General features: G+C 39.4%; 1 protein-coding gene across 2 annotated transcripts in view; it reads right to left on the minus strand.

The window, feature by feature from the left end:
* The window catches only part of si:dkeyp-14d3.1 (transmembrane protein 132C), a 152,021-nt gene that overhangs the window by 70,111 nt on the left and 54,708 nt on the right, over window positions 1-27,202 (minus strand). For both annotated transcript variants that reach the window (XM_078952727.1, XM_011479419.4), the window contains exon 3: window positions 4,711-4,857. In XM_078952727.1, coding sequence (XP_078808853.1) covers window positions 4,711-4,857 — 147 coding nt within the window. The remainder of the gene's footprint in view (window positions 1-4,710; window positions 4,858-27,202) is intronic.

The following is a 27,202-nucleotide window of genomic DNA, read 5'->3' on the forward strand; positions in this document are numbered from 1 at the left end:
TTTCACATGAATTGAATAACTATTTTCACAGGATTTTTTTTCAGACTGCCAAATAAGCTACGTTTTGTTATTTCTTCAATTAGTTTGTTCATTTAATAATCACCAAAGGTAGCCCCTTCCTATATCTTTTTATTTTTAATTATATGAAAATGTTATATTTAATTTAAGTACTGATTTCTATACTTTAGATTCAAACTGGCAATAATGAGACATAAGTTGCTGGCTGCACGGTGGCACAGTGGTTAGCGCTCTTGCCTCGCAGCAAGAAGGCCCCCGGTTCAAGTCCTGACTTGAAACAGAACATCAATGGGGGACCTTTCTGTGTGTGTGGAGTTTGCATGTTCTCCCCGTGCATGCGTGGATTTTCTCCGGGGTCTCCAGCTTTCTCCCAAAAAGATGCTTCATAGGTCAATTGGAAACTCTAAATTGTCCCTAGGTGTGAGAGTGAATGGATATGGATATGTGGCCCTGCGACAGACTGGCAACCTGTCCAGGGTGTCCCCTGCCTTCACCCACAAGTGGCTGGAATAGGCTCCAGCAGTCCCATGACCCCAAAAGGGACAAAACAAATGAATGAATCAGTTGTTGGTATGACATCAGCCTTCTCTGTTTTTTATTTCAAACAAATTGCTCTTACTTCAGCTCGGCCCTGTCCAGGCTTGTTTAGTTGGACTTAACTACCTTAAAAGGAATGCGTCAGATTAACCAGCTGAGTTTTTCCAACTGAGGCAAAAAACAAATAAAACTTTGAATTCAAACCTATTTTTCTTTCTCAACAGGGCCTTTCCATGTTCCAGCAGCAGTAATCTGAGTTGAAGTAAAGCTGATGATCTGAACTCTGAATGATCCTGTTACTGCCTCTTAATCTTGAAAATTCAATACAGAAAAATGTAAATTTTATTAAGTTAGAACCTCTTCTTTTGTGATATTCTTGGCTGTTCTCTGCAACTGAAGTTGAATGGACTAAATTTCCAATTCTATTATTCAGTTACAAAATAAAAAAAAAAATAAAAAGCTTTTCTCAAAGAAAGATTAAGGACCAGAGTCAACATCTCTGTGTATTTTTGAGTTAGAGCCTTCCTCTGGATGCTTGGAGGGCTCTGTTGGACTGCGGGTAAATAACAAAACAAAAGAACATCAATGTTGTATGGATATCAAAGGATTTATTTCATCTGCGGAAAGAAAAAAAAAACAAGAAACTGTAAGAACTGTCTTGGAGTACCACCAATAGCCTGTCTTTGAATAAACAGAAAAGCACCTTACACCCTGCTGTTAAAAACAACATTCACACTTGTTTGACCTTTGGTTTCACACACTTCAACATCCTCCCATCCTCAAAAATGCTTGAAAAGAAGAAAGCACGCTGACTGACAGCTCAAGAGATGAGACACCTATATCTAATCTCCTTCTAAAGGGGCTTCATTGAAATAACTGGGAGCAGGGAGGGGACTGAGACCAAAGAAGAAAGTGGGGCATTGTGTATTGTATAGCCATCATGGGACTGCTTTGGTCCTCTTTGTAAAGTGACATTGACAGCTGTGGGGATTAAGGAACAGTCTGATATACATGGTCCAAACAGCGCGGATTAGACTAAATATGTGCACTTCTGTTGTCTGCATCTTCACTTTTTAAATCAATAAAAAAATCATTTTACTACAGTAATGAGTTATGGAGTGAGAAGTGTGCATCTGTGAGGAAAGGTGTGATCACCAGACTGAGGAGAGGGGCCAGCTCCTGCATTTCAAACGAACAAGAACTCCGGAGGGAAGGAGGAGGCATCAGAACAATGTTTCTGCTCACCACTGCAGTTTTCTGATATCATGCTGTTCAAAAGGCAAAGGCTCATCAAGAAGTCAGGCAAAAAAAAAAGAAAGAAAAAGAATACGGTTTAAATACATGAAAATGTATGTTTTTTGATGATTCATAGGATTAAAAAAAAAAAGGGTTTTCATTTTCAGAAAAACTGTGAAAGGGTCCTTTGAAAATATGTAGAGTAAAAACAGATTTCCTGTTACCCGTCCAAAATGAGAAAAACAAACAAAAACAGCCATGGAGTAATACTTTTGAGTTTCAGATAACAAAATGTCACTTTCTTCTCTTATAAACCATAACCTTCATTTATGCGGTTTGTTTATCTCTCTGTGATTGTGCTATGCACTGTAGACCAGTAGTCCTCAAATCCTGGCCTGCAGACCGGTACCGATCTGTAGGTTTTTTGTTCTTCGTAACCCTTGTGCTATCCTAGGCACTTTAACGTTGGGAGTTGGGTCATTTAGACCCACTAGACAGTGGGCTGAACCTTTTTTCTTCAATGACTTGTGATCTTCACTGGTGTCCATTGCCGTTGAGGAAAAGTTTTCAGCTTCAAAGAAGAAGAAATCTGCTATTTACAGACAAAAACAGGAGTTTTTCCTCGATATCTGGATTTATTGCATCAGTTTTTTTATCCCACATACCAAACCCACCGTTATATATTTATTAGACAAATACAGAGATTATGATGGTTGCGCTATTTTATTTTACTTTATTTATCTGTCAAACCTTAAAGGACAGACACAGCTGAAGTTAGCGTCCACTTTGACATATAAAGGAAAATTACATTTAAAGGGTTCTAAAAAGATTTGGCAGAGAAATTACCCACGTGTTTAAGAGAAATACACAATGAATCGGCATTGATTTTGCTTTTATTGAGTTTTTATAAGTCAGAAACAACTTCTACAAATTCAAACTTTGTTTCATTGAATTTTATCATCTGTCAAATAACTAAATTAATTTTTTAAACTGAATTTCACGTTTAAAAAAATGAATTTCAGTTTAACTTGATATTAGAAAAAAAAAATCTCGAAAAGCAGAAGCTTAAAAGAACCAATCGCCAACTCCCGACCGGTCCGTGAAAATCTTGTCAGACATCAAACCGGTCTGTGGCCTAAAAAGGTCTGGAATCACGGCTGCAGACTCACAAAAAAATGTCATCAAGCAGCAAATTTTGCATTACAGTGTATGTTTTCAGTCAACCATAACAAAAACCTTTTAACAGGACTGTCAAACCGTATTAAACAAAAGACTGGAAGGTCTAGCACATCTTGTTAATCTGAAAGCTTTACATGTTGCACTTTATGTTCTGCAGTGTATAATTGTAGTAGAGTTTCACAATTAGCTTTGTGACTTTCTGAATAAAGTAGGTTTCTTTTGGACTGCATGGTCACAGTTGTCAGAAGGCAGCAGAACTGTCTGAAGTTTCTGTGCCGCCACAGTCACACTGGAATTATTTTTTTGTAATGACCCAGTAACAGCAGTGTGTCTAAAAAAAAACTTCTAGATCAAAGAATTCAAATTACATACTGTATGCTTTGCAGGCAGTACTTAAATAAGCCCCTTCTCAGCTTTGGATATCAAGTTGCAGTTGTAATGTCAAGTGTCTTATTTTCTTAGGGGAATGGTTTGGACTTTGCTAAGTGGAACGAAAGCTAAAGAGCAATAAGTACGCTTTCCCCAGCCACAAATCTGCCTCTAATCCATAAAATTACACCTGTCACTAGAAAGTTAGATTTATTAAGACTACTTCCTGATCCGAGGAGGAAAAAAACCATTAAAACACACAAAGGCTTTCAATCAGCACTTAATTAACGCAGCAACCTTTTCGTGGTACTGGCAATCACTTCCCTATCTGCCAGATTAGTTTAAGGACGTGAATGCAGATTGGAAATGGTCAAAACAAATCTGCAGCTTGGCGGTGGAGAATATAAATATGTAAATCAAAAAGAGACCAAGGGAGGGGCAGGATGCTTGGAGAGGGGGAGTGACAGGCAAACTGAGACACTGGAAAAGTCAACATTTTGCTTTCCACAGCTGTATCAAGTCATGTGTATCATTACAACTGACGAAGTCCCATTTATATCATTTTTTGTAAAAGTGTGTCCAGTGGTCTTTTGATTATGCCATTTTTAGCACAAAAAACTGTATCGTTTTCTGGGACATAGTTCCTGTAGAGTGGCAGTAGTTTATTAAGAATTCTGAGTTTTGGGTGAGACCTTTGGCAAGGAGTGACCCCATCCCCCCTTCCCTTCCCCAATGTGGAGCTGAGCTGTGAGGAGGGAACTTTTGGCCCACTATTGAATTTTCTACATTGCAAATAAGCTTTTTTCAAACAGAAATTTTTTTTCGTCTTCTCCTGATTCACAACGATTTAAAGAAAGAAATATGCAGAAATGCAATTTTAGGCTTAATTTTTTTATATGTTCTGCATCATCAGAAAACATTTGCAAGAAGAATATGTTAAAGACACCAAAAACATGATTGTTATCGGAGTGGATCGTTAAAAGTACTAGCATCTATGTAATGGACATTTACCCACCAGATATTTTCAAACTTTTTTATAATTTACCTTTTTTCAGATTTGGGTCAAAGATTATTTCGCTGTGTAACCTAAAATGCACGGTGCTGTGGTTTGCTTTTGCTCCTTGATCTACGGAAAGTCAGTGGGATCATTCACACACAAGTGAACCGCACCAAATGTAGTTTAAGTAAACCAGGACATTGTTCTGAAGTGAAACAGTGTTCACTTTTTTGATATGCACCTGAGGTTGGATGAGCTTTTTAACCTTACCAGTGGTATTAATAATGGCACCTAAGAATCAGTTCATTATGAGGCCTTACATGCAATTTTCAATAGTTTGTCAAAAAAAAGTGTTGAATCACTAAAAAACTGACCTTTGTCGCTCATAAGTGGACTCCTTCCTGTGGCAGTGGAGCGTCACCACTCGATGTCCTTCACTCCTCACATCCTGGCTAACTATCCACTGGGTGGGGTTGCTGGGACGAGCGCCAAGAAACGTCACTCCTTCTTTCAACTTCACTCTGAGAAGAAAAACATTTTTTTCATGAATCTTCTTTATAAATGCCTTTCCCTAAAAGCGTCTCACTTAAGCCAGCAATTCCTTAGATGTATCTGATCCACATAAAGCCTCTTCTTTCAAAGAGTCTTTTTTGTCATTCTGTCAATATACCATTAACAAGAGGGTCCACTACACATCTCACCTTCAAAGCATCTCTCAGCTGAGATGTTGGTATTTGATCAGATTACTTTAATATCTGAAAGACAACTGCTTTTGATACAAAATGTAACTCAAAAAAAGAGAGAGAGAGAGAGAATAAAGAAGTTAAAAAAAATCGAAAAGTGTTGGCAAAATCTATCTGTGGGGGAATAGGTACCATCCTTCACACTTTTGGCCACACTACCCAAAGATTTTTTTATATATAACTAAAAAAAACTGATTGAAACTCGTGTTGGCCACACGTACAAGATGCACATTGCACTGTCCACACACATTTTAAGGGTGTCTAAGGCTAATTGTTATGGTCGCACGTATTAACGTAACCTTATGGGCCGGTTTATACTTCAAAGTAATCTTATGGCTCACGTCACAGTGGTTGCACAGCCATTGCTGCGGAACTGCCCCAGCATCTGCAGAATGTGACACCTGCTGGACACCCGCGACCGGAATTTATGCCCTTAGTGCAATCGCTTGCATATCGCGTCATTTAACCTGAATTTATTTTGGGTGACTAGAGTGCGCGATCACTGAGCAACTCTGTCCAAAAAAATGTATTTTTAACACTGAAGATGATGAAAACTTAACTGAAGATGTTAAGGGAAATACCTAACTTCACACACAGACTTTGAAAGAGAGAGAGACAGAGAGAGAGTGGAGAAGATAGAAAATAAAGAATGGAAAGGTCTTATATCTCATATAGCATATCTCATATGTTGCACTACACCAGGTGACCAATTTGCATTTTTTTTTTTTTTTGCCTCTGTATTGCTTGCTTCTGCTTAGCGGGGGGAACACGCCACTTTCTTCTGCCTCAGCGCGTTCACAGACGCAGCAAGTGAATAAGCAAGATGTGGTTCACGTTGAAAATAAACGCTGGAGACGTTGTTTGAAAAGTATAAATGCCACTCAGAAGCTCATCACAGTTCTTGCGGACAGTCGCAAACAAAATCAGCCAACATTAGTATGAACAAGACAGCGCCATTGTGAATGCTGCTGGTACGATGACTGATAGCTTTGAAGAATAAACTGGTCTAAACCCAAATAAAACCAAACCCTTCCTCCGGCCCGTGTACACCTACAACCAAATCTTATGCAGAACAAGGGATAGGTCCTTTTCTGAAATCATTGGAAGTTACAGCAGCAATTCTCGTGTCTTGTGATCAACGGTAAACAAATTAACAAACCCTCCAGCTCAGCTGCCATTAGAACTAGTTTGCACATCTAAATGTAATGGGTTCACTGTCTTTTTCAGTGACAAGGTTCAGGGCATTAACTTCACAAAGCCATAAACTTCACAACACAAATAACTACCCAACAGCCACCTAGTCACTCTAAGCTGACTCATTTTGTACCTGTAACTGACAAAACTGTCTAAGAGATCATCACCTGTCTTAGTTCATCTACATGCTACCTCGATGTGTAACCCACTAGATTTCTAAAGTCTGTACTGAACATTTTGTCAGCACCAATTACTCAAATAGTTAACATGTCTCTTCATTCTGGAACATTTCCCGAGGCCCGAGGCCTTAAAAACTGCAATCATTAAACCTCTCCTGAAGAAGAGCAATCTTGATATCACAGTATTGAACAATTACAGACCCATCTCAAACTTGCCATTTTTAGGAAAAATCCTTGAAAAAGTTGTTTACCAACAGCTCACTGACTTTCTCTTAATAAACAATTCATTTTTCATTTGTTTTCCAGTCAGCTTTTAGACCCCATCATTGCACAGAAACTGCTCTTATCAAGGTAACTAACGACACCCACCTAAACACTGACGATGCAAAGTCACTGTTTAATCCTGCTAGACCTGAGTGCTCCTTTTGACACTGTTGATCATAGGATCCTTTTACACAGACTCCAAGACTGGGTTTGAATTTCTGGCTCTGGCCTAAGTTGGTTGAAGTCCTATCTAGAAGACAGGAAATATTTTGTTGAAATTGGGGGTTGCGTCTCAGACTGCATAGCCTTAAACCGTGGTGTGCCCCGGGGATCAATCCTCGGACCCCTTTTGTTCAACCTCTACATGATGCCACTAGGTCAGTTAATTCGCAGTAATAACACATCTTATCACAACTATGCAGATGATATTCAGATCTGTGTCACTGACAGCAGGTGAATATGGGCCAGTGGATTCACTCAGTTGTTGCATCCAACAGATTAGTGCTTGGATGCAAAACAACTTTCTCCAGCTAAACTCTGACAAGACTGAAGTCGTTGTCTTTGGTCCAACGAAACAAAGAGAAAGTGTCCGTCACTATCTGTCTCTTAAAAGCTTCAAATCAAGTCAGAAACTAAGGGTAATTATGGACTCTGACCTGAACTTTAGCAGCCATATCAAGTCAGTAACATCATCACCTCTTACCATCTAAAAAACATTGCCAAAATCAAAAACATAGTGTCAAAACCAGGCCTGGAGATACTTATTCATGCATTTGTCTCCAGTAGGTTTGATTATTGTAACGGCCTGCTCACTCACGCACACTCCTGTTTAGCCATGTATATAACTGAAGGGTCCTTATCCACACCTCTGTTCATGTTCTTTTCTCTTTACTTTCTTTTAAAGTAAACTTTATAATGATTATGAATGTTTTTAATCTTTGCACTGTTATGCTTTATGATTTTAATTCATTTTCTTGTTTTGTGAAGCACTTTGAATTACTTAATGTACAAATTGTGCTATACAAATACACTTGCCTTGCCTAGTTAATAATATAAAGTACACATGGTGCATAGTCTGGCCTAAAACAAAGTTAACATATAAAGATGATTTATTCTGAGGGTGATGCTAAAGTACCAACACTAAAGAGCAAATGAAATTCTAACAGAAGGCCCAATACTTCCCCTTGTCTAAATCCGTACCAGGTTGGCAGACGAGACCAAAGACAGGACTTTCCTTTCATCTTGAATCTGTTTCTGCCCTTTTTAGATGGTATTGCTTATCTGTCCTTCAGTGACTATATCTGCCCTCCCCTATCAAGCTTGCTTCTTTGATGTCACATCTTGTCATGTTGTGTTGCTGGTTGTATGTGGGAAGTGAAAAGGAATTTAAAGAGAAAACAGCAAACCAAAGAGTCAATTTAAATGTCTACGTGTCCTAGAAAATAATGATACTTACTTGTGTTGCAGGGGGCCTAAGGAGCATAAAGAAATCATACATATTTCAATTTCCCAAACAATAACTGACTATCCTAAAGATGTGACTCAACTCCAAATTGTTACTGTGTTGTTTCACCCCATCTAACTCATAAAGATAATTCATAAAGGGGATATGGCGTGTTCAACCGTAGTACCAGGGACTGGTAAACATTTGTCAAACCAACAGGACGGCATGGCAACAACTTAACAAGCAAGGTAGTAATAAAATTGTGAATTTACTATCTCACCATTGGTGAAAATTTGAATCATAACACCATTTATCAATTTATCTTGAACCTATATTTCAAGAGTGCTAAAGAGAAATTGTGATAAGGGCTTCAAAGTGACAATACAATAACCTGAAATGCTTGAATCAGTTCTTACAGCATTTTTTGTCTTTAAAAAGACCCAGTCATCATTCTATCTTATCTTGAATTTGTTAAATAAGTTCAAGTGACTTTGACTGTCCAAAAAGTTTGTGACAACTTTGAGGGAGATTAAAATGAGATATTGAAATGAAGCTTATTTAAAAAAAAATTTTGGGTAATTCACATTTTGACTGATAAATTGACTTGAATGACTCATAAAGGGTGAGCACATTTCAGCCAAGATTTTATTAAAAGTAGACTCTGTTCAAATAGGTTTACAACAAAGATATTCATGAACATGAAATATTAAAAGTTAGAAATAATGAAAATGCAAATGGTGACCCATGAACCAAAAATATGATTTGTGGCATTATTGAGATTATTTCATTTGAGACAATATATTATTTTACTTCTCCGCAACAAAATCAGCTGATTTACGTAAGAAGCACTTTACTACTATAAAGTGTTGCATATCAGCTTTCCTTAGCTTCAGAATCCACTTGAATTGCATTAATCAGAGCCAAAGCTCTCAAAGGGTTAAACTTCCAAATTATTCACAAGGACTTGAGCTCATTGTTTTCCAAGTGGGCAGATCAAGGACTGAGAACAAATTTAACACACTCAGGTATTAAATGGGGCCATAAGACATGGTGTCCAAACGTTTATCCTTTGAAGGTTTCATTATTGATAATAAAATACCAACACAAGAAGTTGTTGCTTCACAAGATCCGTGAACCACTAATAGTAGTAAAATTGTTTTATTTGATTTGGTCTTGGTTTTCAGGTTTTCAGGCTGAAACAACATAGTTTTCATATGGAACAAAACACATTAATTAAATGTCATACACATACATGTGTTCAAGATGTTCTCTAACTTATAAGACAAGTGGATCTTGATTTCAAACAGTGCACACCTCTTTGTTTTATTGTTCCTCCTGAATAAAGCTAAACAACACACAATTAAAGCGTACTCTGTCAGCACAGTGATGGATTTTCTCTTTGACCAAATTTAAGGTCTGCTCTCGGAGCCAGAAGGAAAGGAAAAAGGGAAAAGCAAGGAGAACCCAACAGGGAGTGAGGATACAACTGTAGCTGAAAAGGCTCATCTACAGTCCTCCACAGCTCCCAGCGGGAGGAGCAGGGTCTTGTATCTGGTTTTGTTACACTTCAGTGATCGAGATGTCTATCAAGGGCTTCCAGTGAGGTTTCAGAATGTTTTAAATAGAGCCAAGTCTCAAAAGGGAGCCAGTCATTACTCCACAGTCCATATCCTGCCCACAGAGCAGTTGTCACAGTACGGTTGAAACATCCTCTATTGGCTTGGTGGTCAATTTAGCTATGTAACCAGCAAGCATGGGACTCTCTAACAGGTTAAAAGTGACATTTCAAATATTGCTAAAAAGTTTGCCAACAAACCAAATGTTCACTCCTCTGTGTTAGAAAGAGTGACAAATTAAAGGAGAAGAAATCACATGGGAGAGCAGAGGATGAAGAAAATGCCATCTATCACTCAGAAATGTGCCTATTATACTAAATCCTGAGGGGATAAGAATGAAAGCCAGAACCACATTTCCTGGTAATCTGACAGTTTATATGACATTTGATACAAAACCTCATGGTTTAGCTGAAGTCTGTGTGAATTAGGTGTAGGTGAAAATGTGCAAATTTGAAGCCAATTCGTATCACCACTGGATTAGAGTGAGTCTTGGTCTACTGCTCTGACTGTTTCAGAAGTTAAAAAGGTGAAAGTCAATTAAGCCTCACTTTTTTAGACCTAATTATTAAACCTCTGAACCATCTGAATTATAAAAGTCAACGATTGGGGTAAATTTAAATGTATCTACCATATCTAAATCAGTAACATAAATGCATTTGCAAATCCAAAAGTTACATGGATTTTTATTTTACGCTGTAAAATACAATTAAAAACATAAATGTCAAATGTAAATCTAAATGTAAAAGGTAAACACAGAATCTATTCATTCATCTTCTGCCTAATTGTAGCACAGTGGTGGGGACCATAAGGCTCTTCCAGGGTGGCCAAGAAACTTTCCCCCGTGTCTTCCCCGTGCCTCCTCCCAGAGGGGAGATGAAATGAAAATGCTACATTTAAATGGTTAATCTAAGTATAAATTTTGTATAAAATGTGTTAATTGGACCGGAGGGTTGTTTTAGTGTCAGTGCCATGACCCACGATCAGGTGTCTTCCTTTGGCTGCAATCAGGGGTGTCTCAAGGCAAACATTCACCTCTTGTTTTATGTATTGATTTACAGTCCCTGACAAAAGTCTTGTCGCTTATCCATTTTGTAGAAACAAAAGCGTAAAACCTCACTGTTAATGAATCCATTGGTTTTAGAAATGTCTCATATGAAAGCTAAAACCCTCCCAAATTATGTTCAACACACTAAAATAAAATTGCTTCACTAAAGAAAGATTGATCATTTAATGAACACAGAAAGGTCACATTTTGGCAAGACAAAAGTTTTGTCGCCTTGTCATATGATGCACCCAATCCTAGATTACAGCCTCACCTGTGATCAATTACTGATCAATCAATTAGTGGGTGTGTATAAAAAGAACCCCAGCACACCAGGCCTTCACATCAACTGCAACTTGACCTCTGACAACATGCCTAAGATTCACCCTGAGACCAAAGCGGTGATTATCAAGAGGCTGAAGACCTTATCCACTGCTGAGGTGGCTGAGATCTTCAATGTGTCTCAGCGTCAAGTACAAAGAATAAGAAAAAGATTTGAAGAGACTGGAGATGTTTTTGACAAGCCCAGGTCCGGCAGACTCGGCAAGACAACTGCTCGGGAGGACCGTTTGTTGGTTCGAAAATCCAAGGCCAGCCCCTTTTCCGCTGCAGCAGAGCTCCACCACGCCTGGTCACCTCAAGTCCCTGTGTCAACCAGAACAGTTTGTAGAATTCTGTCTCAAAATGGCTTCCATGGTCGAATCAGTGCCCAGAAACCAGCACTAAACAAAAGGCAATTGAAAAAAACGTGTGGCATTTTCCAAGGCCCACAGCCTGCTAAAAAGATGGACGCTGGAAAAGTGGCAGAAGGTGTATTTATCAGATGTGTTCAGTTGAATTACATCACAGCTGCCGCAAATATTGCAGGAGACCAACTGGAGCCCGCATGGACCCAAGATTTATGGTAAGCATGGACACACACTTCTCTGGGGTCCATAAAATTAATTGTGGTGTGCCTCAAGGTTCCATCCTTGGCCCCTTGCTTTTTAACATTTACATGCTTCCTCTGGGGAATGTCATCAGAACCCACATCAGCTTTCATAGCTATGCTGATGATACCCAGCTGTACATAGCTATGTCTCCTGATGACACAAGACCAATAGAAGCACTTTTTAACTGTATTTTAGATGTAAAATTATGGATGGCAAATAATTTTCTGCAGCTCAACCAGGACAAAACGGAAATTTTAGTTATCGGTCCTGAAGCCAAGAGGGAGAAATAGTTTCTGAAGCTACAGGAACTTTCATTAAGTCATTCGGAAGCAGTCAGAAACCTGGGAGTTATCTTCGACTCTAAGTTAACTTTTATCCCCCATATAAAACAGGTGGTTAAAACTGGTTTTTATCATCTCAAAAATCTGTCTAGAGTCCACCCACTACTCTCTCTTGCTAATATGGAGATGCTAATGCATGCTTTTATCATGAGTAAAGTTGATTATTGTAACGCCCTGCTTTCTGGTCTTCCAAAAACCAACATTAGGAACCTTCAGCTTCTCCAGAACTCTGCTGCACGAGTTCTTACAAAGACCAGGAGGGGAGCTCACATCACCCCAATTTTAAAATCCCTGCATTGGCTCCCCATATGCTTCAGGATTGATTGATTTTAAGATACTTTTAACAGTTTTTAAATGTCTTAACGGTCTTGCGCCTTCTTATTTATCAGATCTTTTAGTAAGATATGAACCCTCGCGGACCCTGAGATCCTCTGGCACTGGTCTGTTAACCATTCCAACTGTAAAAACTAAAACCTATGGGGAGGCTGCATTTCAGCACTATGGTCCCCGTTTATGGAACAGTCTGCCGGAGGACCTGAGAGCCGCAGAGAGCATTAATGCTTTTAAGAAAAGGCTCAAGACCCATCTTTTTAACCTGGCTTTTAGCTAATTTTTTACTACTTTTATGTATTTATTCAGTTATTTATTTATATGTACTTTTTATTTTATTTATTTATTCATCCATTTTATCTTATTTTATGAACTTGAATCTGATTTTAACGCGTTATTTTAATTTACCTTATTTTAATGTTTTATTGTTTTTATCAATAGGTTTACTTGTTTATTCTCATTTTTATTCATTTTTATTTCCGGTGCTTCCTCAGCTGGAACCTCTCCCTCTGGGTCGGCTGCTGTTCAGCCACTGCGGCTCTAGATGGGGACCTGCATCACCACTTAGCTGTGGTGGAGCGGTCCCCGCCTTTGAAGCTGCATTTGGCTGTCTATGCGGCTGTTCACGGAGGGGGAGGTTCCAATTATTAGCGTTTCCAGCATCCTGTTTTTGTGCTCAGCCTATTTCTCATTGTCCTTTGCCATCACTTAGGGGGTGGGAGGTGTGAAAGGAGTGGGGGGCTAGGTACGGGGAGGGGGGCCCTATTTATTTATTTATTTTTATTTTATTTATTTTTAAATCGTCAATGCTTGTTTTTATATTTTGTTTTGTTTTAATGTAAAGCACTTTGTGTTATATTTGTATATGAAAAGTGCTTTATAAATAAAGTTTGATTTGATTTGATTTGAAGATTCACCCAGAAAACAGTTAAGTTTGGTGGCAGAAAAAATCATGGTCTGGGGTAACATCCATTATGGGGGTGTGCGAAACATTTGCAGGGTGGAAGGCAATATCAATAGCCTAAAATATCAAGAAGTATTAGCTACCTCTTACATTTCCAACCATAAAAGGGGTCAAATTCTGCAGCAGGATGGTGCTCCATCGCATACTTCCATCTCTACATCAAAGTTCCTCAATGCGAAGAAGATCAAGGTGCTCCAGGACTGGCCAGCCCAGTCACCAGACATGAACACCATTGAGCATGTCTGGGATAGAATGAAAGAGGAAGCATGGAAGACGAAACCAAAGAATCTTGATGAACTCTGGGAGGCATGTAAGTCTGCTTTCTTTGCTATTCCTGATGACTTCATCGATAAATTGAATGAATCATTGTCAAACCCCATGGGTGCTGTCCTTCAAGCTCATGGAAGTCATACAAGATATTAAATATGGATCTCACAGTAGCACTACTTAATTCACTGATGTTATGCAACATATTTTTCTTTTTGGAGTAAATTATTTGTTAAATTTTCACATTACTCTCTGTAGGGCGACAAAACTTTTGTCTTGCCAAAATGTGACCTTTCTGTGTTCATTAAATGATCAATCTTTTTTCAGTGAAGCAATTTTATTTTAGTATATTGAACATAATTTGGGAGGGTTTTAGCTTTCAAATGAGACATTTCTAAAAACAATGGATTCATTAAAAGTGAGGTTATACGCTTTTGTTTCTACAAAATGGATAAGCAACAAAATTTTGTCAGGGACTGTACCAATTTCAGAACATTTAGGATTTGCAACTCATGTTCACACTTAACTACTACTTTTAGATTTAAAAGTACAAAACGTTTTACTTTTAAGGTTACATTTTAGTTTCACACTCACTGTACATATGCAGTTTCTAAACTTACATTTTTGTTTAAGATATAACATTTATCATCACATATGTATTTATTTTATACATTTAAATGCATAATTTGGGTTTACAAATGAGATTTACATTTAACATTTAGAATTAGTTTTAGAGAGTGGGATGTTAGAAATGGGAGACAAGGGTAAAAAACATAGGGGAGAAAAGGGTTTGGTTGAGAAAGTTGGATGAATAAGTAGTAGGAGGAGTAGAATCACAAAGCAAAATAATACACAATGTAATACCAAAATATCTATGTTTGGACATGTAATTTGACATATATTATTCTGGAATAGTTATGCACTTATTGTTTTACAGTATATTATGATGACATTTGAACAGGAAAATGCATGTAACCCTTGTGCTATCCTAGGCACTTTACGATTGGGAGTTGGGTCATCTAGACCCACTAGACAGTGCGCTGAACCTTTTTTCTTCAATGATTTGTGATCCTCACTGGTGTCCATGGATTACATGAAATCCTCTTCACCTTTATCCACCTTTGTCATGGTAGGGAGAACACGTCAATGGAAGGGTGGGGTCATAGGATAGCACAAGGGTTAAACATATATTTGTACACAATGACTGCAATGAAATGCAGTACACTGTCCACGAAGGGCTTAATGTTCATTCTCCAAATTTAGGAAGAAGATGCTCCACAAAAACTACACATCATTTGTTCTCCAATTCTTTTGACTTCTTAATATGTCTACTATGAAATATGAAAACAAAAGCTGCAGCCGAGGCTTTCAAATGCTAAGAATTGCATATCTACAGTGTAAATAGGCCACATTGTTAAGCTGACAATTTAAAGTAGTGCAACATGCAGCTCTTCAGAACTGTCAGTAGTCATGAGGGACCCTGATGAGTCTTCATTAAGTCAGAGGCAAATAAAAAGAAAAGGAAACTTGCAGTACAAAGGAAATCATAAAGCACATAAAGTAAACAAATAAAAAAGAATGTCTGTCCCCTCCTTGTGTTTGTATGTCTTTCCCCTGTTGGAATACTTGCTCCTGACCATCCATGCTCCTTCCTAAGTCCTGATGTCATACTTGGAGACAAGTTAAAGTTGCTTTCTAGCAGCTCTTTTGGAGTATAAAAATTCATATTTTTAAAATAGGTTTCTGATTGAATGCAATACCATGATGGTTAGACAACACTGTCAGCCCCCTTCCAGACGCCACAACCCACTGCAGGCTGTTTTCCAGTTTCCTAGCCTCTTTCCATTGAGTTTTGCTGTGCTGCTCCTAGCTTTGAATGTACAACAGTTCCCTGACCTTTTGTAATGTTTTCTCCACTGGATCTTGGGAAAATCCAAATGCGATCACAATGCACAGTTCCATGTGGAAACTTTTGTTTTATTGTGCCATCTCGCCTACATAAACAGCGTACAGGGATAGCAACAGCACAGTGGGGAACAGGGAGGATAGAGAAGCTGCCGTGAGGGGGGGAAAGGCACAAAGACAGCGGGACGACAACACTTTGTGATGGCTTGTGGTTGACAGCAAATAGAATTGTAAAAAGAACAACAGTCGGTTTGAGTCTACAGATTCTATGACCGTAACTGGGGAAAAGGCAGCCAAACACCTACAAATCCCAAAGCAACAAATCAAAACAGCTTTACTCCATTTTATCAATGTACAATAAAAAAACTTTTGTACAGTCTAATTCCTTCAACTTCCTGTATGCATTTGTGTATGTGACTGAGAACGCCTGCAGGGGGTTTAGAGCTTAGTCGTATGCTAATGCTGAATTAATTTTTTTTTTTTTTTTTTTTTTTTTTTTTTTTTTTTTTTTTTTTAACTTGTCCTGTCCAACAGCTAGGCAAACAGATGAGAGCTGAGGGCCTCTTGTGTTGGACATATTTTATTCTAACAAGAGGGGTTATTCATCTTCAGACAAACCAAAGGTATGTCTGAATAAACCCCTTTTGTAATTGAGGCCAAACTTTATTAATTTCAATCATGTTTGAAAATCTTTGGTGTTGGACCGGACGGAAAAGGAAAGAGGGGAACAAGAGAGAGGGACGTTAGAGAGAGGGGGGGGTAGGAGGGTGATAATAGGAGGGGAAGGGGGGTAAGACCATGAAGCAGCATAGAGCAGACAGGTTTACTGGTTGTTTATCGTTACGGTACGGTTCAAATGTAGTACAAAAAGGGCGGGGCCTGTTCACACACACTCAAATATTATCAACACACCTGCTAGCCGCAGAAATGTCCACATGTCAACATGCACACAAAACAGATAGTGTTCACGAACGCATACCTATGCCTTTAAACCAACTAGTGTGAAATCTTTCATTCATTCAATCATGCAAACTATTAGTGCAAAGGTGAGCTAACACCTGTGCTCAGGTGAGTGTTTATGTTCTTCTAAAATGGATGGTGGAATGTGAAAAGAAGGAGGAGGAGCGCCCAGCCACCCCCACACCCATACCCCCGCCGCAGCAGCAGCGGCAGCCGGAATTCCCCCAGCGCCACACGGGAACAGGCAGGGAACAACCGCCCCCCGGGCGACCAAGACCGCCACCCAGGCCAGGGCCAGCAGGACCGCCGCGAGGCCCCCAGAGCCAGAGAGCAGGGAGGCGCAGAGGGAAAGAGAGCGCCGCCCCAGCCCAGCCAGGAAAGCAGCCCCCCGCCGCGCCGGAAGAGCCCAACGCAGGGCCCCACCGGAGAGGGACGCCCACAGCCCCAGACGAGCACCCCACCACCACCCAGGAGTTCCGGGCATCCCCCCGCCCCGACCCCAGGTACGAGCCAGGACCCCCCAAGGGAGACCCGCTCCGCACTCCAGGCAGCCACCCACCCGGCCCACGGTTGGTCCAGGTAGGAGCAAGGCAGGGGCCCGCCGCCCCCGCCCAGGAGGGGGGAACCCCGGGGAAAAAAGGGCGGCCCATAAGGGATGTTATAAATATGGCCCGACCAGGCTCGGCCATGTTGGAAGTTTGGCGGGGCCCAGCGCCCAGGGGCAAGGACCAGGACCCACCCCACAGGGACACGAACACCCCCGGCTCAGGTGTAATATGAACCCCCCCACCGCGCGGAGAGAGCACCGCCGGGCCCAGGGAGCCGGCACCCAAGGGACACGGCCGCCATCGCCAAGAGGCCCGCACCCCCCACCAGGGACGGGGTAGGGGACAGATGGACCCAGGTCCCACCTTCCTTGTAAAATGTGTGTGCGTGTATGGGTGTTTGAGAGGGTGTTTGTGTGCATGTGTGTGTGTTTATGTTTGAATGTATATATTGAAGGGGGAGGGGTGTGTGTACTAAGGGGGGTGCAGTTAAAATTGGCGAGTAGGGCACTAAGGGGACATCTCCTGATTACTCACAGTGATGTCCCCTCACCCTCCACACCAAGGGGCCCTAAATGTCTAAGGTGCGGTTAAAATTGGCGGGTAGGGTGCCAGGAGGACATCTGCTGCTTGCTTGGTAATGCTGAATTACCATTTACCATGTAATTATTAATTACAATGAGAAATAGGCTGATTTTTTTTTTTTTTTTTTTTTTTTCTGGTGTCCCACCATCACTGCTCCTTTACCCAAGAGACACCAAGGATGTTATTAATTCAGCATTAGCTGAATTAATAACATCCTTGGTGTCTCTTGGGTAAAGGAGCATCACTGCTCCTTTACCCAAGAGACACCAAGGATGTTATTAATTCAGCTAATGCTGAATTAATAACATCCTTGGTGTCTCTTGGGTAAAGGAGCAGTGATGGTGGGACACCAGAAAAATATACATTTCTCTGGAATATGCAAAGAAAAATTGCAAACTATATGTGATGTTTAAAAGAAAAAAATTGAAATAGTAGCTTCTGACTAACTTTCTTTTTTGACCAGCTTCTCCCGAGACATTTAACAATACGTGGATTTCTTGTCATCGGATCGCCAAAAAGACAAAAAATGTAAATGGTAAACCATAGAAAAATGTATATTTCTGTTCTGTATGCACAAATATGGCTTTGAGAAGATGCCCAATTAGAAATCATCTTGAAAATGGAAGTCAGTGAATGACAGAAAAAAAATAAATTAAAACCTCATTATATTTGATGGAATTCTTTATTTTTTTCATCCACAACCCGCATTTCCAATGAGTATGCAATTTAAGAAATCCCCAAACCATGCTCCAGAATTTCAAACATTGCTATTTCCTGTAGGCTACAGGATTGGATCAAACTTATTTTGCAAGATTTGGCACCATCACAACTTGAAGGGTAGACTGAGGTCAACATACTAATTTGCAGCATCACAGAACTGGCAAAGCTGCAGAGCCTTTGTCCACTTTGATTTTTTCCGAGTAAGGAGATACTGTGGGTAAGGTTGTATTTAGGTGATGCCTAGATAATTGCAACAAACTGTGAGACAGAAAAGGCCATGAAGGGATCTAAGTGACCTCCTGTTTCGGAGAGAATGAGTGGTCACTGAGCCTGATTGCATTTTCTTATTTCATTGTGAAAGACCTGTTCTGGTTGATCATGAGTCCAAATAAGCTTGTATCTTCTTACAACCTTTGAACGCAGCGAAAATTCCAGCAAACCTTTAATAGATCAAACGCAATAGGAAACTGTGAAAAACTCATAGTAGCTGCAACCCAAGCAGGATGCTAAGACAGTCAGACTGGCTGCCAGCTATCAGCTCGGCTCTTCAACATAATATCCTCACTGTATCAGCCTCACATCAGTCTTTTCTTCTTTATGAATAATTCATTTGCGATGTCAAATCGAATGAATGCGGAGGGTTTATTTAGAAATTCCCACCTATATTTGTGCAAATATTAACATTTATGAGGAAAATAGACAGGAGTACTGTGTTTTAGCTCTTATTTAGAATGACAGGGCTGCTTTAGGAGGCGCCATGGTTTACAAAACAAATGAAATAATTTAATACAGTAGAGAATTACGTACCATCTGCTTTTGTTGATGGGGGAGCAGAAAAAGTGGTGTTAACGTGCACCAGAATGGTGTTTTCCCCACATGCCAGGAGATAAATTTCTTTAGTCTCTCATTTCTGAATCACCCAGCAGAGATTATAGAAGTGCCCACTGTTATGCTGAGGAGCCATGAAAGAGAAGCAGAAAACATTAGGATTGGAGATCTGTTTGCCAATTACTCAGTCTTTTGTGTAGACATGGAGTGAGCAAAGAGAGGGGAACATCTAACATCCCACATGAAGAATTCATATGATTGCTATCACGTAGCGCGGTTTAGTAGTGTTGTCGCAGAATGTAACCACCTAATTGGATTTTCATGACATTCAAGAGCACAGCGAGAGAAAAACACCATGAAGAGGTGGAAAAAGCAGAGCGGAAAAACAGAAATGGCAAGTAATATGTTTTCTTGGTGTCGAAGAAAGCAGCGCTTTCTTTCTTTCTTTCTTTTTCTTTTCTTTTGCTTCTTTTGATAAAAGTTTTTAATTGAACATGACTCAGTTTTAATTGTTTAAACCACATGGGACCAAAATAGATTTGACAGCTTGTGATTAGCGCTTCTGTTTCTGAAAAGCAATATCATCCTTTGATGGAAGATATTACAGTATATTTGAAAAGCCAGCTTTAGAGGCTTGCGTGGACAGGTGGACTGAGTGCATTTACAGCTGTAAAAGTCAGCGAGAACGTCAAGGTTGTCTGGTGGTCAAAAGGAATACTGTGAAGAAAGCCTAAAAAAAACACTTTAAGTTTTTTAAAACTCTTACTTTGGCTTCAGGGGATTAGAGGTTGTTTGGCACCCCACTTTTTTTTTTATTTTGCAAAAGGGGAACAGGAGCTTAAAAAATGTCTGAGTGCTGCTCTCAAGACACAAAAATGACCTCAAACCTTGCATAAGCACACGGGAGATCCACAAAGTCATGCATAAATGCCAGTTCATGGGCTCCATGAACACTCATTCATCCGTGAGTAGTCAAAGAAGCACAAAAGATACTGTCACAGTGATGCCATTAGCATGAAAGAATCAACAGAAGCATTTCTTTTTACTTTTTCCCCTGCTGTTTTTCTTTGTTTTGCTGCGTGAACCACAATCTCTCATCCTGTATTTGCTCATGTTCAGTGACACAGCCACTACGTACATTCTGCACATATTCTATGTATGATATTTCCGTATTTTGTGATACATGCGTGACATTCGTAATTGAAGTGTTTCTTGGGTTTGTCATTTGTAGATATGCACTTGCAGTTGCATGAATTCTGTTTTGAGCTGTTTAAAGTTTTTGGTTATTTGAGACCTTCGCAGTTTACGCATATTTTATGTAGTTTATACGCAATTTTTACGGAGATCTTACCCAACTGTGCATGATTTTTGTGAGATGCATATGCAAATTTGTGGCTTTCCACGACCGTTCCACATATGTCCAGGTATGTCTGACTGTTCACGCATGCACCACCGATGTGTAACTTTTATATTTGCCGTATACAGTGCACATATCATGTTAAAATGAGTAAATTGATGCAAAAATGACTAATAAATTCCAATCATCACGCATGGCTCACGTAGATGTTGATTTACGTGTTCTTTGTGTGGTTCATTCCGTGGTTCTAACGTGATTTTAAACAAAAATTCTTGTAAAGACCACAACTTTTCTGATTTTCTTTCATGTATGACTGATTTTCATCCATGCAATATGTGTAAAATTTAAATAATGGCTGTGTGACATGGCCTTAAAACTTCAGTCTGCAGCCTTCAACACTTAAAGAGCCATTTGGGTCAATTCTTACCTCACCTTATTGGAAAAACTCAGACACTGAATTTTATTTATGTTAATGTTGTTATTAGGACAAGTGTAAAGGATTTTTATTTTTCTTGGCATAAATAAAATATAAATAACCTTTTTTCCAAACATGGAATAGTGTATAACTTTTGATAGAGTTGACAGTTTATTATACTGTTTGTTGTGCATCTCAGCCAGAAATGGATAATTAATCAAAAAATAAATCAGAGTTAATTAAATGGATTTAACTGTATTTTTCAAATACTAAAGACACTTGAATTTGTTCAGTGATTTTAAGTCACTTATAAAACTCATCTTTTTACTCAGTCTTTTGACTCCAGTCAGCTGATTTAGTGGACCATCTAGGTTCCTTAAATTGTTTTATTGATTTTATTGTTTTACTGTTTTAATTCTTTCATTGCTATCGTATTTTATTGTCCAGTGATTTTGACTTCCTGTTCAGCACTTTGGTTCATATATAAATAAACTCGGTCGGTCGGTTGGTTGACTGGTTGTGCTTATTGACACTCCAATTGATTTTTTTGGTGGTGAATGGCCACAAAAATCAGTCAAAATTTTTTATTTCGACTAATGAAATGTACTACTGTCTTTCAACTTTTTGTGAGTGAGTTGAATAACGTTTGAGCTAATTTAATTTCCTATTTTACCTTTCTATTTACTATTAAGTTTACTACTACCTTTTTAAAATGAAGAACCTTTTACTTTTATTTAACCAGAAAGCGACAATGGAAGGGCACGAGAGCCATGTGTAGCCCTGGGTTGCTGACCCTTGATCGAAGAAGGTTTCAATTTTTTATTAACGCCATACAGTTTCCGTAAAAAAGCTCTGAATAAACCTATAATCATGACAGTACATTCAAAGTGAAAAGTGACTGCTTTTAAATGAAAAAAAAAAATGTAAAAAACCAACATATGCCAACTTTCCAAGATGGTGGTAAAAGCAAGGTTACATAAAGGTGAAAGAAATGAAAGAAGAAATTCACAACAAAGAATTATTTATACTTTATAAACAAAAGCACAGCAGGGCAAAGAGTTATGGAAAAAAAAATACACAAAAATCACTCAAGTGATCCCTTGTTCCAGCCATCCTGCACAGATGAACCATTTAATCATTGGAGAGAAGTAGGAATATGCGCCATCAAAGATTTGTATTTAAACAATATTTTGACATTCCAACAAATACAGGATAGATATGAATTGCCAAGCAGTCATTTATTTTAAATATTTGCAAATCCAAAATTATGTCAGAACATTTCTGCCTCAGTTTCAGAATGCCGAACCTAACTTTCTTGATAAATGCTTAATTGAAACTCCCAGCCCAAAACAAAGAATTGCAACCATTTACAATTTACTAGGAAATGAATAATCACTCCACCGCGCATTTTAATGGGGAGTGGGAAAAAGAATTTGATGTCCCCCTAACAGAGAACATCTGGAAAAAGGCCTTACTCAAGATAGGAAATACCTCAATAAACACACGTCACTGCCTAAGACAATACAAAATGGTGCACAGACTGCATTATTCTAGAGAGATAATTAATCAAATATATCCAGAGAGCTCACCCAACTGTGAAAAATGTGGGTTGCAATGAAGCACTCTACTACACAGTTACGTTTTGTGTCCCAAACTTCAGACCTTCGTGACCAACATGTTCACATACCTGTCTGATGTATTGAAAATCAAAATTTCCTCGGACCCAATTCTCATCGTATTTGGTGTCTCTCCTCAGTCAAAAGACCTGGGACATGCACAAGAATGCTTAATTTCATATGGACTGATCATTGGATAGAAATGTATTTTTCATCTGTGGAAAGGCAAAGAAAGTCCCTCTTTAAAAATGTGGATAACAGAACTTAATAATCTTCATCTTCAGAAAATAAGATATGCCATCCATGACAATATGGAAAATTTTGAAAAGATTTGGCAACCATTTATGTCTTTTCTTGGAGACGCGTAATGTGTGTAGTTAAGTTGGTAAGGGTTTGGGATGGGTAAAAAGGGCTTACATTTTTTTTTTCTTTTTGTTGGTATTATTGTGTTGCAGAAAAACAAGAAAAGAGAAGAAGAAACATACATACTTTGTCATATCCGTATGAACATACTAATGAATGCTTTCAATAAAAACATTTGAAACAAAATTCACACAAGTGATCAGAGCCGTCAGCTGCGACAGTCAACTTTTGACCCCAGTTAGAAAAGATCTTTCCCTGAAACTGAAAGTTTTTCGGTCGCCCTATAATCTGTGAATCCTCCAGCAGGTGTCCATCAGAAAAGCAGATGGCAGGAATTACTGAAATAGACCTTCACACTAATGTGATGACTGGCATTGTGACAAAGAGCTCCATCAGGTGGGGAGGACGCGGGGCAGTGGATCCTTCTAGGTTTGTGCTCAGTATTCAATATAGTGTTGGCTTCTTAACCTTCCCCCAAAGCCCAGGTTTATTTACAACAGCCTGTGGCTTCCTGTCTGCTTTCACATATCCCCTGCCCTGCCCCCACCACCATGTCTCCGCTTCCCAAGGGGGCTACAGGAGTTGGTAAAAGATAAGCCTTGTGTTGTGGCAGAGGCAACTGACACCGCTTCAACAACATGAGGATTTAGCCTGCGAGCAGAGAGCTAATGCCCTGCACGTGAAGCGAATCTGTGATGCACACTCTCCCCCATCTGCTCGTGTATACCTAAACAAGTATGGATGTGCACAAGTTTCAGCAAAAAAGCAGACACTCATGCTCGTGCAGACACATTTGCTGAGGGAAACAAGCACAGCAGAGACGAAGAAGAGTTTGCACAAAGATGCAGGCATGCACACAATGAAAATGTCCTCCAGCATGCCTCACTGTAATGCTCACAAAATTGCTTTTAATTGGTGAAAGAGAATAAATCAATGCAAACCATGTTTACAATACTGAAGATGGAAAATAGGAGACGGTAGCATAGTCCAAGTAGACAGAAACAAAGGCTAGGAAGTGTTCCCAATGATAAAATTCCCTGTTCCCCCTGATTGAAGCGGTCAAATACACTCACCATGTCAGCGTACACTCCACACTGTGTCCATGCTACTAACTCTAGAGTTTAACAGACCACAAGACGATGTCCCAACAGACTATAAGCAACCCTGATATGTAGTGGGGAATCCTCAACGGGACAAGAGGTCCCCAGGCGCTGGCTTACCCCTTCCCCACCCCTGGATCACGCTGCTTTGGTGAAAATTAGCTGTCAGTCTCTGGCAATCATCTGATCGACACAACTTCATCCGCAGCTCGCTGACCTTTACAAGGGGGGCAGAGGTAGCTCAGCCGCCCACCTCGCGCAGAGATCAGCACAGTGAGAGATAAAACAACCTCAGAAGCTGAATGAGATGACACAGCATGGAGTTTGCCTTCCCACTGAAAGACATGACGGGAGCACGGAGCGTCGAGGTGTTTAAAGGAATTAGGTTGTTTGTACGAAGTGCTTGCAAGCGTCTATCTGCTTTAGATGGGGGGGGGGGGCAGAGGTGCAAACATCAAATGGCTTTAGGAAGCTAAAAGCCCAGACCACATGCTACAGAAAAGCTGCTTTACAGAGACAAATGAAATAAATCAAATCAAACTTGAAAAATAGATTGTTATCTCCTGTATCTCATTACCAAATGCCCACAAAATGAAAATTGCACCTTTTTTTTCTCCACTTACTCCAGAGGAGTTGATATGCTTTAAAATATTCAATTTACAGGCTCACCAGGTGAAATCCATTAAAGCCAGGCAGTAATGGCAATTGAATTAAGGTTGCTTTGTAGAAAGCATGGATTCCCTGTTCAGCTGAATGGCTCTGCTGGCACCTTGTTTGCAGCCAACAGGCAAATGGGATTAAAAGACACTAACGGCTAATGTAACAACCTTACTTCTCAAATCATCTAAAAACAACAAAAGGACACTTACAGCTTAACAGTGAAAAGGCACCGCACTGTCGTAAAGGTCCAATCTCATTCAGTGCAAACCTGCATCTAAGGGTGCTGGGGTTTTTTTTTGTTTGTTTTTGCACTGGAAGGGCTACTTCGTTTGAATGGGAGAAGATGAAGAAAAATGTCACACCTTCTTTTGGTGTGTTGTGCTTTCACAATAGTATATATATAACAGCTGCTCATTTGGGAGGAAGACTGAATGAAACGTACGCCAAGCAGAGAAAGAAAATGTGAAAGGGTGGAAAACAGATTCGTTTTCTCAGACATTTAACGATGCATTCTCATCTGTGCAATACCATCTTCACTAACAAAAAAACATTTTTTAACTTTTTTTTCTCATCTGCAGCTCTTAACACTTAATATTTTTTTCATTCAATTCTGATTCCAATTCAATCAATCAATTTCCAATTTTGATTCAGCTCTGCTCTTTACTGGAAAGTGTCTTCGCTTTGCTTTGCGTGTTGCATATGGTGCACTGGCAGGTTTTTGTTGTTGTGGTGTTTTTTGGGATTCCCTTAAAAAAAGTAGTAAGTGTACTACAAGTAGACTTAGTCTATACTAAAAGTGTGACACTAAATGTTCAGTTTGCTTTTTATTCATAGGCCTACATTGGAAAGTTAAAATATTCCAATTTAGTCTGAATAAGTTATTATACTTCCCACACTACATGTACTATAGTATACTTGCTTACACCTACACACAAGTATACTTAAAAATCGCTTATGGTGTACCACTTTTTGCTAAGGCTTGATTCATTTGCAAAGCTCACATAAACTGTGGTGCAAAGCAAACTAGAAAAATCCTGAGAACAAGCGTTTGTGAAGTGCTTTGTTTGTGTGATTGCTGCTGGACTTTCCAGGAAGCAGAAGCAAACCAGGGGTAGTAAAAGATGTCAGTGCCATGCATCACAAGTGGTGAGCAAAAAGTCAGACCAATGTGCAAATCTGAAAAGGAGTGATTTAGTGGAGCCTGTTGGGTTGATTCTTCAGACAATTTGTGAATTTTGTGGTACAAGCTCCAAATTTGGCATGGATGTACCTTAAGATTGCCCTCTTTTATAAAAGTACGTTAGCTACGAGAAAAATCCAAAGTGATGGCCATTTGTGAAGATGGCGGCCATGCTCAATTGTTACTGAATTATATACAATGTCTGTTTGCCCCAATGTCAACAATTTGGGCTGTTCGTGCACCAAATGCAGTCTTTAAACTTGAGAGGTACCTAAGGAATATTATTATATGTACAGTATATTGTAAAATATATTTTGAAATCTTGGATTTTCTCGTTATAAACATGCTTTTCTAAAAGACCGTATCCCAAGGTACATCCGTGTCAAATTAAGTGCTTGTACCATAGAAAGCACAATTTTTTTTATAACCGGCTCCACTAATTATGAAAAAGTTTGAAAATATCTGTTAAGTAAATATGTTGAAGTGAGAAGAAAGAGGATCTTATTAGATAGCCAGCAAGAGACACCTGTTTTCTTCTTCTTGGTTCTTATTTCCAGGTCAAAGGTTAGTGCCCCAAGAGACAAGCTGTTGGAACTGCAGGGTTCTTTAGGTAGTTTGGTCCACAATAGAAAGTACTTTGTGTGAAAGTAAACCAAACCAAAACCAAATGAAACCTAAAGATATACTTATTAAAAAGATTTAGTTCCTATTTCAACTGAGTCCATTAGACTGTCCCAGTGTGAACACAACCAAAATCCTTTTGTAAAACAAATCAGGGTTGACTTGCTGGGGAATTGAGTCTTTAACACCTAGCAAACAAAGTGGACAAACCATGGAAAGGACTTTTGGTGTCAAACAAAAGTCCTGGGGCCTCATTTATAAACGTTGCGTACGCACAAAAGAAGGCGTACGCCACTCTCTACGCAATAGTTGAGATTTATAAAAAGCAAAGTTGACGGGAAAATGTGCGGTCCTTCACGCAAGCTCTGACCCAGGCGTACGCACAAAAACGGGTGAAATGAGAAACGGCGACACCGTCGGCAGATGGAAGAAACACGTGAAAGTGAAAATGACGATCCTGCCTCTCAGAAATAACATGAAGACTTCACAAAGCAAGTCTTACAATTAACAGCCTACACGAACACGAACACGTTTGATCGATCAGCAGTGAAACAAATAAAAAAATCAAACGAAAATTACAACCGAAATTCAAATGAACACTTATTTGGAAAAAGAAAAGTGAAACATGTTCTGCAATATTGGCATGTTGTGCAATTCATCCTCATAAATAATATAAATAATATAGTTAACAGAAC

This window comes from Oryzias latipes, chromosome 9 (assembly GCF_053564925.1).
Source record: "Oryzias latipes strain Hd-rR chromosome 9, Olatipes_Hd-rR_3.1".
Taxonomy (NCBI): domain Eukaryota; kingdom Metazoa; phylum Chordata; class Actinopteri; order Beloniformes; family Adrianichthyidae; genus Oryzias; species Oryzias latipes.